The sequence below is a fragment of the Coloeus monedula genome (assembly GCF_965178545.1).
Source record: "Coloeus monedula genome assembly, chromosome: Z".
Classification (NCBI taxonomy): domain Eukaryota; kingdom Metazoa; phylum Chordata; class Aves; order Passeriformes; family Corvidae; genus Coloeus; species Coloeus monedula.
In genome coordinates, this window is record NC_138822.1 from 19,986,535 (window position 1) to 20,002,377 (window position 15,843).

Here is a 15,843-nt window from a genome sequence, read left to right on the forward strand (position 1 = left end):
TGGTGTGATCTGTATTAGAACAGGAGTTGTATTAGAAATATTTCTGCTGAACACTTCAATCTTTACAAAATCATATTGTACAGATTGATTTTCTGTTTTCTGAACTTCAGCTGTAATCAGAGGACATCAACAGAAACAAATATGGATGCTGCCAAATATAATTGCCCCACTGTTAGGCAACAGTCCTACGTTCAGCCTGACATTGACAAGTTAAATACCAAATGGAACATATTATTCTTTGTGACTTCTAAAATCTTTCTTCCATTTTCAACTTTAAATCATTCAGAAACTAAAATATTTTAAAGAAAGGCAGGTCCTGAAAGTCAAATGTCACATTCAAGGTTGTTCTTTATGTTTGTATTAAGGACCACAGAATAATCAACTTCATCAACTCAAAAAGAAAAATCCATGCTTATGGGCCCAATAATCTGCTGCTTTATTGGACAACTTTTTATTGGTATGTGAAAAGATTTCAAGATGAAGTTCCTACAAAATTTTTCAGTCTAACTGTCATGAGTACTGTTTAAACCATGAATTCATTGCTCACATATTCTTGGTTTGTCTCTGAATCAAAATCAATAATAAAGAGAAAGTAGTATTTCTGCAATTTCCTGGAGAGCCTTCTATGCCCAAGAAAAAGTAAGCACAGGGCTGAATGGGCTCTGACTGAAAAGGAATGATTTGCACATGTGTATACATTCATTTATTTACTAAAGAGCAGAAAGAGAAACAAAACACTGGGAAATAAACTTGTCACAGTCGTTTTCCTAAGAAAACACAGTTTGGAACCATGATTTTAAAAAAAAGGCCCTGATGGGACTCTTTACCCAGCTAAGGGGTGACCTGCTCCCAGTAGTTCATTGGTCTGTACAAGAAAGACCAGCACAAGAGCATGGAAGGGCTGATTTTTCTCATTCCTTGTTTGTAGGGTCTAGCAAGGGCAGACAGATGCTGCACTCAGTCGCCTGTACTTCGTGATTTTGGACAGACATTTGGCAGTGATAAGGGGGCAGGTTTTCAAGCATGCAAACACATGGGTTCTGCTTCACAGCTGTGTGTCATACTCAGAAGGCTCGTCTGCATTATCAGCTTCTTTGGTGATTGTTTCCATTTCTGTTTCAAAGGCTGGACCAACAGTTTCCAATGTGTAGTCACTTCTTCTCAAATCTATGGCAAGAAAACAAGTTCAACAATGCAGCCAAGTAAATGTCTGAAAAGCACATACATCTTGAGCAGTGCTCAGCCCAAGAACTGATGGCAGTTTGTTTGATGTTTCCAGGAGGAAGAAAATCTGGAGTGAGGCAAATAAGAACCAGGGAGTTGGGAGAACCAGGGGTGTGAGCCCATATGAATGAAACTTCCCTGGCTGTATTCATTCAGCTGATTTTCCCCTGTATTATCTCCAGCTGCCACAGAGAAAAATAATCAAAACCAGTAACACTGCAGTTTCTGTTTCAGAATCAAACACCAATTATTACTCCATGAAGGCAATGAAAGGAAGGAGCTTTCTCTACAGAAGAAACATCAGTGGCTGAAAAGTCATCCAGAAAGCAATCTATTTTGGCTTTCAGTCTTTAAAATCTGCCATACATCAAACAGAAGCACATTCTACCAAATATAGCGTGAACAACAGGGAATCCAACTAAGCATACGTAGGGGCTGGAGCAGGGCCAGAAAGCGTCCAGTGAGTTTTTCCCCAACTAATGCATCATGAATTTTCTATTGTTACTCTTTCTTATTCTAAAAATTATTGCAGATGTTGTCTGTAGTGATGACCTTGGAAAAAATGGGCTACCATTTAGCAAAGAAGGGGAAACAATTCAATGGGAAGAAGCTTTCATGCTGAATGCCAACATCAGGTTGATGAGCTCTCACTCTTACATGGATGGTAGGAAAAAGAGCAGTATTCTCATATCTGCCTTTGCACAGGAAGACTATGCCTACCAGAATCCTTCAGATCAATAGAATTTCAGTTCTTGCCTTTATAGCACACTTACACTTTTACTTTGTTGCACTTATGAAGTTATACATAGATTAAAAATTAATCTTTACTTTGCATACCGGGAAGTTTCAGCTTTCTGCAGCAAGAATTACAGCGATGCTTTGCAATGAAGTTTCTTATTGCATCTTCTCCTAGGTTTGCTGGTCCAAATACCATCTTTCCAGACCTAAAAGAAATATGCTTTAAAAATCAGTGAATCTAAAATAAAGCAATTATAGGGGAGGGAGATTATGACAATTTTTTTTTTTTTTTTTTTTTGATCAGTTAGCCCTTTTTATCAAGACAATCAGAAGTTAATACACATTAAAACTTTTTTTAGATATGGGATGAGTGAACCGTCAGTTCCAGTAAAATATTAGCCTACATATACCCCACACTACTTTTGTTTTTCTCTAAAGGAAGACAAGATAGACCCAGCAGTCCCTACTAAAATGCTCAAAGGAAAACTGGGCACAGCAACATTTTGATGACATATGCCATAATCTGTGTGATTCTGCTGCAGCCACCACTCATTCCCACCAAGCAAGTAGTTTGGTTCTAGTTTTGATGGTGGGCATGTGACAACAAAACAGAACTGACAGGGACTAATTTTCTCCTCAGTTAAAAGCAGAAAGGCAAAAGCTAGGAGAACCCTAGTCACAGCAATACGCAGCATAAAAAATGAAAAAAAATTAAAACCCCCAAACCCACAATATGCTGCTGACAAGCAAGGTTTTAAAATTTATTGTCTTCTTCCTGTGCTTATTTCCATGTTTCTGTTCTCTGACCAACTCAACATTGCTACTAGGGAATCCATTTGTGGAAGTGGATTGCATATTCTGAAAGAAACTGCTGCAATCGCAAACAGAAGCCAGCTATGACCACACACATATTAGAAGCACCACATAATTCCAACAGATCCTTAAGGTAGTCCGAAATCTCAGTGCTCATTAATTTTAGTATAGCTACACCATTATTCTCAAGAATTTGGCAGTCGAGACACTATGGAACACAGCACACAAGAAGCACCTCCAAAAAAAACTTTACAAATGCCATTTTTAAATGCCATTAATGGCATTTACAAATGCCATTTACAAATATCATTTTTAATGATATGCAGAGTGAAAACAGCATCTTTTAAAATCTGAACTCAATTACAGCTCTGAGAAGCTATAGAAAAATATTTTAATTCTCTCAAATCTATCTGTAATTCACACTAACAAAACTGTATTCTCTCTAAAGAAAGCAATGTTCAAACATGAATCTCTTCCCTTTCACACAGGACAGCAGCAGTGTTTAGCTGAAACTACTATACAAAACTTAGTATCCTTCTAATTTCTAGCAGACACTGGAGATTATGTGTCTCCTGGATCCTGTGAAGGATTAATCTAGTCATCTTTTAAAGCAAATTAATGCATCAAACAAGGGAAGAGGTGAATTATAATCAAGGGCCATATATACACTTTAAATAACATGATGCAATATAGCCATCTCTATCCTTTGCTGGAATCCAATGAAATGCCATAAAAACAGAATGTGCTTAAGTATTTGCTTGAGCAGGTATAGGAAATTAGGAAGACTTTGCTAATTTCAAGGCCACACAACTACTCTGATACTTCTCTAACCTAACCATTACTCTGTGCTAGGTGAAGCAAGTAACAGAAGACAGAATGATATTTTCTCACACTGTTTTGAGATAAAATGGTATACTCTCTGTGACATATATGAAGTAACCTTTCCTCTGTACCTAGTACTGGCAATGATTCAAGAGGAATACTGCATTTAAATTTGGATTACTATTTCAGGAAATCTGGGGATAAATTGGAAATGATCATCGGCCTGGAAACCATAACATGTAAAGATTAGGGGGTAGTTTAAAATTATTTTTAAAAAAATTGATGACTGTTGGCTTTTTTTGTCTATGTTGTCAGTAGGCAGGACCAGAAAGAAACATTTCAATATGAAAACCAGGAAAAATCTTTCATGTGGTGATAATATCAAACTGTTGAAAACAGACGCTCTATGAATATATCAATTCTTTTCAGTTTGAAACTCAAAACACTCTTTTCCTCATCTCTGAATCTGAACCTAATATCTGTGAAAACTTTACCCACATTAACTTTGTTGTGGACTTGCCAAGTCTTCTTCATGTTTGGGCAGTACAGAAGTGTTCAAACTATGTTAAAACCTTGCTGCTGTGCCTCAATTACATCTGTTTTAAAGGAAATCTTTCTGTGGATGTCATACCTGTACCATTTTATCACTTCATGCATTCTATGCAGTGCATGTGGCCAGATCTTACACTGATTTGCATCAGCTCAGGATCTGTGTGGGATGTCCCAGCATTAGGCATACTTTCCAAACAGATCTATTATATTGGTCTTGATATTGGTATAAAACCAAGACATAAAGCACTGCCACAGACCTAGAGGTCACACTTTGCCATTGCAAAGTCCTTTCCAAAACAGAAAGCAGGATGCATGAAGTAAAAGACTTACATGATACTAACATGATAATAACATGAGCCAGTAAATTGATGGAGTTAAAGAAGCAAAACATAAATAATTTAACTGTAAGTAAAGCTGAAATTTCAATCAGCCCCATCAGTCAGGTGCCATCTATTTTTTCCTAGGTTTCCAAGGGAACATGAGCTCAAAGTATCTTTGATCTTATCTAAGTATCTTACCTACAAAAGAAAACTTAAAACACATCTTGCCTCTGTCAGAAATGTTTCTCCTGTGAGCAAATGAAGTTTAGAACAAAGACAGTGCTTTTACACTGTAATTCTTATTACTCTTTTAGAAAGTATTTCATAGAATTGGGTACCTGCTTACAGAAAACACCACAGTTTTACTGCCTTATTCCTTTAGAACCCTAAATCAAACAATATAGTTTCACAAGTTGCTGTTCTGAAGATTTCCCTGAATATAAGAAAATCAAGCTGGGTTTGATTAATTAATCAACACTTACTCTGTAACTAGAACTAACTATTTTGCAGATGATAAACAATAAAAAGTTCTGCAAATAAGATCTATATGATCAAATTTTATTAATCAATTAAACAAAATTATTTAACAGCAGAAACAATACAGAAGGATGCTAATAAAAACTTCAAAATAATGTAGATAAATATTATCCCAATTTTAAAGGGGGTAGGCTGAGTTGCCATGTGAACTACTTCAGTCAGTGCCTCCCCACTGTTTACAGCAATAACTGTTACAGTTTATGCTACCACTGATATAAAAAAATCTACTTGAACAGTAGCAAATCAGAATTTTATGCATCTGTAGCAATACCTTAAAAGTATTTGCTAAAGTCTAGTGAACAACTACATGACTGACCTCTCTGCATTTCTAACTTGAGCTATCTGTGTGCTTCTGTCATGAACCAATGACCTACTTAGGGCAAAGTCTTTGTCACTGAGAAGTACTCAGCATATCTTTGCTCTCATATCTTTGTTGTTTCCAAAATAAATATTATATGGCAAATACACCTACAATCATTATTAAACATTAAGGAAGTAATTTATTACTTATCCTTTTGAAATATTAATAATGGTCCCAGAACTAAGAACTTGCTTACAAAATTAACTTGGAGTTCCAAGTTGTGGGCAAGTCATCAGTATTTCTGTAGTTAATTGCCCTTTGTATTACATTAGACTATTCACATTTGCATCTTCCTTCCTTCCAAACATGAGACCTCCCTTCAAGCAAATGGCATGAGCTGAGCAAGGGGCAGTCAAGATGAACACCAGATAGGGGAGGGGCAGGGATGTCAGGGCAGATCTGGAGCAGTGTAGGTTAAGGAAGAGTAGGAGAGCTGTAGGAGAGCAGCCGTCAACACCACTGCTTCTGCTCTTGCTACAGAAAATACCACTGAAGAGCAAGGTCACAGAATGGGAGAATAGCCATTGTTCTGATTCTGAAATTTGATTCACAAAGGCAGACAGCTATTTCTGTGTGTCTAATCTATCCAGTTGTTTTAAGTTTCCACTCATGATTTAACATTTTCATATCACAGCTCTGAAATCATGCTGCATGCTTAAATGCAACACTAAAACCTCTCGGAAAGGTTAAAGAGCCAGAGGCCCTCTCTTCATCCTCTTAAGCCATTGTGGCCTCATATACTCCCAGTTAGGGGAAACTGGACTGCCGCATTCACATCTTTTGGCACAACTCTGTAAAGAGATTGCTCCCAGAACAGCAACGCAGAATCTCCCGCCTTTCATACACCTCTTACCACATGTGGAGAGCTGGGACACTTAAGAGTCCTCCAAAGCACAGGGGAAGATGTAGTCTCTTCACTGGCATCATGCTTTCGTTTAACCCAAACACCATGTGAAGAAATAATTAAACTTCTCCCACAAAACATAGAAAATCATCCTAAATATACAGACTGTTGGCAGAATGTCTGAAATGAATAATAATTTCAACAGAAAGAAACCTACTTTTTGTCTTCAGGTTTAATCACAGATGGATCTGTAAGATTTTCCCCAACACCTACAACAGATAGACAATGTGTGTTACAAACGAAGGTTGTCATGATTTCATAATCTGACACTTAACAAAAAATGTAATTAACCATTTTCTTGGTACATCATACAGTGTAATAGTTAAAGAGGTCATGAGCTGGAGTGAAAATGCTATGAGTATAAAAATCTGTAAAGGACTGGCAAAGTAGTTATTATTACAGTTCTGACTTCAGCTACTTTGAGGTTAATTTATTAGTAGATGGAAGGTGTATGCAAATACAATAAATATTATATTGAAGCTCAACAAACTAAAATGTGACCAACCAAAAGATTGTATTTTACATGGAATAAAGGTACTAACCAGACATGGGTTTTTCCAATATCAATAGAGCTACTTTCAGACACACATTCTCTTCAAGGTAACAAACACAAGAAGCCACAACTTCATGATGTGCAAATATTTGGGTCTGTTATCCCCTTCTCCATTTGGATGGCCAAGGAAACATATTAAAGAAATAATTACATTATGATACCTGAATGCTGATACCTCCGTTGCAGTTTGCACCAAACTGATTAAAGTATACTACCTTTACAAAAACCATCTTTTCTTATATCTGACAAAGTTGCCACACTTTTACAGTAATGAAAAATCTATTGTCATATGACCATGTGATATGGAATTATTTTTATTTCAACAAGGTAAATTTATGTTCTGCAACAAAAATAAAGATTCTGGAGACAGCATAATGTGACTGAAATAACCCCAAATTTCAATGTAGGCCATTTCAGTGTATGTTAATTAGGCAAAATGTGGTGTCTATATGTGTATTTGGAGATGTCCCTGGTATTAAATAGTAAATAGTCGTGTAAATTCATCCTAGTAGAATTGCAAGGAGATCAACCCTTGTACTTTTCCTCAGTTCCAGATTAGAGAATTAAACACGAGGCCAAAACTAGAGCTGATCTCAGTTTGTTTGAGGCGAAAACTGAGATTTACATAGATGTTTATATTCTCCATTTTTGAGCCAACACAATTGTTCTGGAACTGTGAGAGTTATGTAATAAACCTGAGCAAATGTCATACAAATTCTCACAGGCTGTGGCAAAGACACAGTTACTCTTTCTGTGCCATTTTTTTATGTGCAACTAAAATCAGTCAAGGCTAGGATGGAATTACAGGCTTACTTTGCATAGTAAGTATATATTTTTGTAATTTACAGCTTCTGGATGCTGTAAAATATAAATATGCTAAGTCTATGGCTACTCATAGACTTTTCTCTGGACAGAAATGAAAAGCAATAGTGTTTATACTGTTTGATGGGTGATGTTCATCTGAACATTGTCAACTGTTCTATCTCCTCAAAATATGCCATCTTCCCACTTAAATATGTACAGTAAAATGATCACATGCTCTTTGAAGGAGTCACTAGACTTCATGAATAGCATTCAGGCTAACAGCTTATTTAAACTGCATACAGATTTATTAATATGAACAATAAAAAAATGCAGATAGCAGTTCACACACTTTTGAGAGATTTACATACACATTAAGCGTGCATATATATATGAGTACATTTGAATCTCTATATTATTTGTAGATCTTATAAAAAATAAAAATATTTTAACTGTGGAGTGGCTTTTTGGAGCTGGATGAAATATTCCTGCAGTTTGTATAACTGCTCTTTTGGTCTTTCAGCCTGGAGGCATTTGGAGCAATATTATTTTCCCATTACACCTACATTAACCTAGACTGTTTCTGTGTATTCTCATTTATTGGCATCACACAACAGATATCCAGAGGTTTCTTGAGCTTTGCATATTCTCATATAAGTGAGAATTTGGCCCATTCCTCAGTACTAAATTCTCTTTTGAGATGATTGCTTTTCATCTGGTTTCAAATAGCAATCCCATGCTAGCAGTCACCTTGCAAATCCAGAACAAGGAGCTCCCCACGGGTGTAGACATAGGTCCAGTGAGAAAAGGCCAGCATCATCTCTTCCAGCAGGCTGATGGGAGTAATCTCATCTCCATTGTTGTTGTTGTACTTCCGAAATTCACCAGTCATGTACTTCTCAATGGTCAGCCACTGGTTTGCTGAATGGCAGTAGATGAGGAAAACTTCCAGGAACCTGTAGATATAAATACTGTCTGTCAGGAGCTGGCTAGGTAAAAAGAATCGTCACAATCAGCAAACTGCAAGATGCAGAGCAAGTATACCAAAAAGGAGGACATGTCTTCTCTGGCTAGAGCATTTTCAACAACAGTAGATACCAAATGGAAGAGAGAAAAAAGGCTTTCTTGGTCTGATAATTCTCAAAAAAACCCACACCTGATCAGAAAGTATAGTTTATGAACAAAAACATAATCTGATTATCCTAGCCCTCTGTAAATGAGCTACATCAAATTGTTTTAGTTAATGATATAAAAGGCATTCGTGCTTAAGTCTAAGGAACAGAATGTTTATTTTGCTACCACATGTAGCTATAAAGACAAAGTTCAAAGCTGCCTACCTTTCCTCTTAAAATTAACTATCCTTATTTCATTAACTATCCTTTGACATTATTTTTACCATTGAGTTATTGCACAATGATCCATGATGGAAAAGGAGGCTGAAAAGAGAAACCTCTTCCACCTAGTACTTTAAGACATTGAATTTACCTTGGAGTATAGGGAATAGTATGAGGTTTCACTTGGTTGAAGGTATAGATTAACTTCTGGGCAACCCTTTGCTGTTGAATCTCCTGAAAAAAATGTAGTGTTATAAACACCACTTCATTTTCATGAAGAAAGGTGTCATAAATTTGTAAAAAATCTAAACAAACATGCACAACCCCCTGATTATTTTTTACACATAGGAAATACATCTTCCTCAAAACCGTTTTTCTTTCCAAAAGATAGCATCGAAACATGTCAACCTTGCTGAAGACGTTAACAAGTAAGCAGTCTAATGTCAGGCTAGACCAGGGAGTGTTCCTTCAGGTCTGAACTCACCCTCAGACAGAGATGTAATACTGTGCCATGGTGAAAGATCTTTTGCCAGGTTTGAACCACCTCTGGCAGGAAAGACTTCACAATAAATACTTGTCCCAACTTTAATACATCACTCTCAGACCAAGTACAAATGACCTTCATGGCCCTCCGCAGGCCCCCATCCATCTCCTCCCGCGACAGGACTTGGATCATTGCAGTCGTGCCACACTGGGACCAGGAAGACATGCTTTTATCAAGATTCATAGGTGAACTTTCTTCTAGCTGATAGACTGTCACTTCCTCTCCAGCTTAAACAAAAGAAAGTTTTGTTAGCAAAAGTCATTAGCAGAAACAGGAGAGAACAGCATTTTCATTTAATGTCTTTAAATAACACATCATTTTGCACACCTTTCTAAGCCACACTTTTTTAAGAAGAGAGCCTTTTTATCATAACTGTTCATCTGTCTGAAAACTTCCCAGCCTAAACTTAGACTATTTAGTACATTCATTCTTCTGCTATGATAATAAGTGGTCCAAAGAGCTTGTATTAAGCCTCTTAATAAATTCAAGACATCCTGGATTACCTCCACACAAACAAAGCTCACTGATATTCTAGTCTATAGCAGTCATTTAAAAGGACATCTTTTTAAAGGGTTACCATTTTTATCTCCAGTGCATGAACTCTAAATGGCCCATGTGTAATTTTGGTAAGACTGAAGTTAATTGTAAATCTGTGGAACACTCCCAAAAAACCCAAACACCCAAACAAACCTGCAGGAGCAGAATATCTGAATTCAAATCTTACTTTAAAAATAGTTAAAATAATAGTTTAAAGTAATAGTTAAAAACAAATCTAGAGAAAAAATCATGACATCAAGGCAAACAGTTTGTAATAGTTATTGACTATAAGATTAAAGGAGTTTAATTTTGTATTTGGTACAAAATTGACTCTAGTCGAGAGTGCCACCTTTTGCCGCAGACAGAGAGCTGAGTTGTTTCAAAAGTGGTGACTTGGCCATGATGTGATGAGCCAGGGAAATTAGATGGAAAAGGACATTTCTAGGAGAACAAGCTAAAGCAAGTTATCAGGAATCTTACAGGTTTGGTATTTTAAACTAATATTTGAATTTTTTAATAGAAATGTTATTTGCAAAGATGAAGTGTTTAAGATGTTCTGCTCCTGCTAGTAACATTTCTTCTGCAAGCAGAACATAGTGAGCTTTAACTCAGTTGCTCTCTGTTTCCCCCTGGAGAGCTGTAGTAGCATTCCTCTCTTGCAGCGGAATCAGTAACATTTTTCTGTTGCCACCATTTGTAAACTAACAGAAAAGTGGACTGATTTTTTAAATCTGGCTTTCCTTCCTACAATTTGCTTTATTTGTAATGTTAACGCATAAGAAGCAGGTTTTCCCTGGTAAGTGTGACAAGGTAACTAAATTGCCAAAATGACAAAGACTGTCATAAGCAATCACAAACTGGATTCAGACCAGTAGATTTCCTTCCCACTCTTGAGCTTGCCTTTTACCAGTTAGAAAAAATGCAGATGCTGTTGAATCCAGCAATTTACACACATTTTAATTTAAAATAAAACAACTAGAAAAGTCAGTATCTTACATAAAAGACAGACACTTGAATAAAGATAGTATAACTAGACACATTTTTAAAACTTACATTAAATCTTCATTTTATTATCTTTTGACAGTTTAATACCAAGAAAGGTATCTCCTGGGAGCTTCAAAGATTAGAATGCTCAATATGGCCAGCAATCAGGTCACAAGAAATCCTGTGATGCTGCAAGTATCAGCAATTAGTTGCAGTGACACAAAATATTCCACCCATTGAGAAGGTGGTACCTAGATATCAACTGTCTAGAGGCAGAGCTTCTGCTGCTGTAAGCCAATACTGCACACTAATTTCAGAACTCTTCCCAAAAATTTATGGATTATGCTCTACCACTCTTCAGTTACAGCAATTTTTTTTTCTTTAACACTAAAGACACTAAAAGTTTTCTGTGCCAGGTACAGGAATCATGCCCTTTAAATCACTATCTGGTTTTCTTCTTGATGGCATATCCTATACATAGATTTACATGCATGTCTGTGTTTGTGTCTGTGTCTGTGAAGAGAAACAGAGAGAATGAAGTTATCAAGGTTAAGGGGAAACTTCTGGCTGAGTTCAGTGATCCTAATGATAGATACATAAAAGGTGGAGTTAGACTCATCTCTGAGGTTGACAGCAATCACATGAATACTAACAGATACAAGCTACAGCAAGGGAAACCCCAACAAATACAGGGAATACCACTAGATTCATGATTAAGTCAATCAAACACTGGAAGAGGTTGCCCAATGAAAATGAGGAGTCTCCATTTATAGACATAATCAAAATGCAGTTGGACAGGGCCTCAGCAATCTGGGCAAGATGACCTCCAAAAGTCCCTAAACTGCTGCATGATTACATTACAATTCTATCTTGTTTTGTGTCTTTCAGAAAAAAAAGAATTGTTGAAATAAGGACATTTCTCAAACACAGTCTTTAAAAGATAATGCACCAACTATTTATAAACCAAAACATATAAGCAAGAAGTTGGTACTCACCAAAGAGCTGGACTGGTGTAAATGGTATAGTCTGAGCAAGTCTCATTAAGTTGTTTCTTTCAACAGCTGCAAAGAACATAGATTTCACTGCTAGATTGAATAAACAAGCTGGCTAAGTTTCAAAAACACTTGGCTGCACTTTACGGTAGTGTACAAAGCCAAGGAGGACGCAGCAGTGTGATACTGTGTCACATCTGATCACCATTCATTTTATGCAGACAGCAACTCCCCTTTGCACACTGTTGTGTTTTAGGAATTATATTCCCCAATTTGGTGATCCCAATTCAGTGTTCCCACTGGAACATGTCAAACCATGCTCCATTCTCTCACTCCTCCTCCCCCTGTCCTTCCCCCTGTTGGGGCTGCAAAGGAGAACTGGAGGCACAAAAGGTAAAGATCATGGGTTGAGATAAGTAGAGTTTACTGGAAACAGCAAGGAAATGAAGAGTAACAATACTGACCACAGAGAGTACAAAAAATGACCCCTGACAATAGAAAAGACCACAGACTCAGAAGGGACCCCTCCTCCCCAGAAGAGACTCCCTTCCCCTCAGCTTTGGCAATGACCGGAGGTGGTAGACAACAACCTCTGGGTCCTAGCCAGGGCCCCTGCTGGCTTCTGCAAATAATTAAACCTGTCCTAGCCAGGAACAGGACAGAAAGATACCAGAAACTCAGTCAGCATTAAAGGTTTGCATCTGGAATAATAACCCAGATTCCAAATTCAATCATTACTCTTCTACAGGCTTCAGCAGGCTTTGGTCTCTTCTACAGGATTAACTTCGGGGTAATTTATAGTGACAGCTGACAGTCCAGGTCTCCTTTAGACATTTCAGAAGTTAACACAGCCTGAGAAATGGAGATAAATTCTTCACTTTTCCTCCTCTGAGAAACCAAACATCCTTCAAGAACCCGAACACAATGACTGCCTCGGGCCTCAGCTGTACTACTTGTCCATTTAGGGGCAGGTTAGATGCAAACATCTGCAAAACTGTGAAGATGTGCATTCCAGAAGAGAGAGTTTTCAGTGGAGATGAGTGAGAACTAACTGGCGACAAAGAAACAGATTTTTAAAAACCGACTAACCAACCAGCCAACCAAAACCAAACCCCAAAACAACCTGAAGGCAATGTGGGATGTGAGCTGCTTTAGTAAGGCACTTCTTGATACCCAGAAGCCATGGAATCAGGTTTGCACTCCATTTTTTCAACCTAGCAAATTACATTTGGTTGATTCAATGCTCTGCAAAAGCAAACTGGAGAAGGAAGCCTTCCACACTTTTGGGGAACAAATAATTAAACAATTTTAATCAGTGGAGAACGAAAGAGTTGTGGCAGACTGGCATTGTTGAAAAGACTTGAGTTCTGTTGTCACATGCATGATGATGGTTAGCTAGAAGTCAGAAAGCATTAGGGACAACTAAAATTGCCCAAATTTTTGTCAAGCTAATTCAATATAAATTAGCTAATCTGTATCAACTACACTTTTTCCCTACCTGAGACAAATAGTAGGATTGCACAGAACTCCAGGCACTTGCCAAAAACAAGTCAGATCCACCCCTTCTTCCATACCATGTCCTTCATGTCCAGGTCATTCACCTTCTAATTATATACAGACAGATAGGTAGATAGATATGTACTGGTATCATTTCCATAATCAATGGTCATCCCTCCCAGATGTCTGTCAAGTTCATTGGGTCCATGCCTGTGAGTTCTATCTGTCCTAGATGTCTTCCAGGGCAAGAGGGCTGCTGTGCTGTCAGGTGGTTGCAAGGTGCATCATGAGCTCGTGACTGGTGTATCTGGAGCAGTCCATGCTCACTGGCCATGGTAGTTATGGCACACAGTGGCAGGGTCATTCAGCAACCAACATTACATACACAGTCTGACATTACAGACTATTCCCACTCAAAAATCAAATCCCCTTGAGGTACACATCGTGTTTCCCCATCCATCTGCATCACCAAGAGTGCTCAAATGCTTGAGCAAAAACAATCACATGGGTGGGTTTGCCTTTGCTTGAGGCAGGACTAATCCAAACTGACTTCCCAAACATATTCCTCATTTCCACCATGGGAGCTTTCTCCCCTTCTACAGTACATGGGAGTTTTGATTGGGCAGGACCAGCTTGACTGGGAGAGCCTCAGGTGTTAATTAACCAGGTGGTTTTTGCTAATTGTAAATTCCAATGTTTGAAGGTCCCACCAACGTGCTTTTAACAGTCCATTTTATCATTCAGTTTTCCCAGAGGCTGGTGCATGGCAGGGAATATGATACCCACTCAATACTGTGCTCTCTGGCCCACGGGTCTCTGAGGCTATTTTTGAAATGAGTCCCGTTGTCCAACTGACCTCTTTCCGGGGTGCCATGTCACCACAGGACTTGCTTTTCAAGGCCCAAGATGGTGTTCCAGGCAGTGGTGTGAGCCACAGGGTGCATCTCCAGCCATCCATTTCTTCCTTGTACATATATAGAGCTTGCCTTGGCAGGTTTGCAATGTAATCAATCTGCCAGGTCTTCCCACATTTATATTTTGACCATTGTCCCACATATCATAGAGGCTTTACCCTCTTTTGATTTCAGCACATTTCACAGTTATTGAGAGCCCATCTGTATTGTTGCATCTCTTCCCTGATGACCTGAGGTGTTATGGGCCCACCAACCAGAAATAATTCACCTTTGTGTTGCTAGACCAGGTCCACTTGAGACACTTTTATCTTGGCAGCCCAATCCACCTGTCCATTGTTATGATGCTCTTCAGTAGCCTCTTGGGTACGTGTGCATCTACATGATGTACTTTTACAGCAAACTTCTCTACATAGTCAGCAATGTCTTTCCACAGTTCAGCAGCCCAGGTGGGTTTACCTCTGCATATTTATCTTTTTCCATTGGTCAAGCCACCCCTACAGAGCATTTCCTACCATTCACAAGTCATTGTAGAGGTAGAGCACTGGCCATTTCTCTTGTTTGGTGATATCTAAAGCCAGCTGGATGACTTTCAGCTCTGCAACCTGACTTCATCCATCTTGTCCCTCAATAGCTTCTGCAACTTGTCACATAAGACTCTATACAGCAGCTTACCCTTTTTGACGTTTCTCTGCAGTACAGCAGGAAGCATCAGTGAAAAGACCATATTGCTTTGCATTTTCTGATAGCTGATTATATGGTGGGACCTCCTCAGCACCAGTCACCTTTCCCTCCTCTTTTTCCAATGATATTCCAAAATTTTCACCTTTGAACCAGTTCGTGATGACTTCCAAGATCCCTCGGTGATTGGGATTTCCTGTTGAAGCTTGCTGTGTGATCAGGGTGATCCACTTAATCCATGTGTGGCATGATGTGTGGCAGGGACTTTCCCTTCACACATCCATCAAGCACTGGTATTCAGGGTGCCAGGAGGAGCTGTGCATCAGTGCCAATCCCTTCTAAAGCAGCTTGAACTCCTTCATAAGCTGCCAGGATCTCATCTTTAGATGGGGTGTAGCAGGCGTAGAGTCCTTTTTATTCCCGACTCCAGAACCCCAGAGATCATCCTCAAGTCTCCCTGGGTACATTTTGTCAGAGACTCCAGGAAAGATCATTCTTCCCATCTGCAGTGTAGAGCATAGTTTTCAGATCTTGTCCTGTCCTAACTGGCCCAGGGGCTACTGCACGAACAATCTCCTGTTTAATTTGTTCAAAAGCTTGTTGTTCAGGATCCCACTTAAAATCATTGTTCTTCTGGATCACAAGAGAGAACTCACAATCTGAGTGTAATCTGGAATATGCATTCTCCAAAAGCCCACAGTGCATAGGGCAGCCTGTGTTTCCCTTTTGCTGGTTGGT

General features: G+C 38.5%; 1 protein-coding gene across 1 annotated transcript in view; it reads right to left on the minus strand.

Moving 5' to 3' along the window:
• Positions 1-1,045: 1,045 nt before the first annotated feature.
• Positions 1,046-15,843, minus strand: part of TRPM6 (transient receptor potential cation channel subfamily M member 6) — a gene marked incomplete at its 3' end in the record, with an annotated part of 102,597 nt that continues 87,799 nt past the window's right edge. The window contains exons 33-39 of the mRNA XM_082302208.1: positions 12,020-12,085; positions 9,444-9,730; positions 9,111-9,193; positions 8,376-8,581; positions 6,429-6,480; positions 2,062-2,168; positions 1,046-1,167 (exon numbers count right to left, since the gene is read on the minus strand). Coding sequence (XP_082158334.1) covers positions 1,046-1,167; positions 2,062-2,168; positions 6,429-6,480; positions 8,376-8,581; positions 9,111-9,193; positions 9,444-9,730; positions 12,020-12,085 — 923 coding nt within the window. The remainder of the gene's footprint in view (positions 1,168-2,061; positions 2,169-6,428; positions 6,481-8,375; positions 8,582-9,110; positions 9,194-9,443; positions 9,731-12,019; positions 12,086-15,843) is intronic.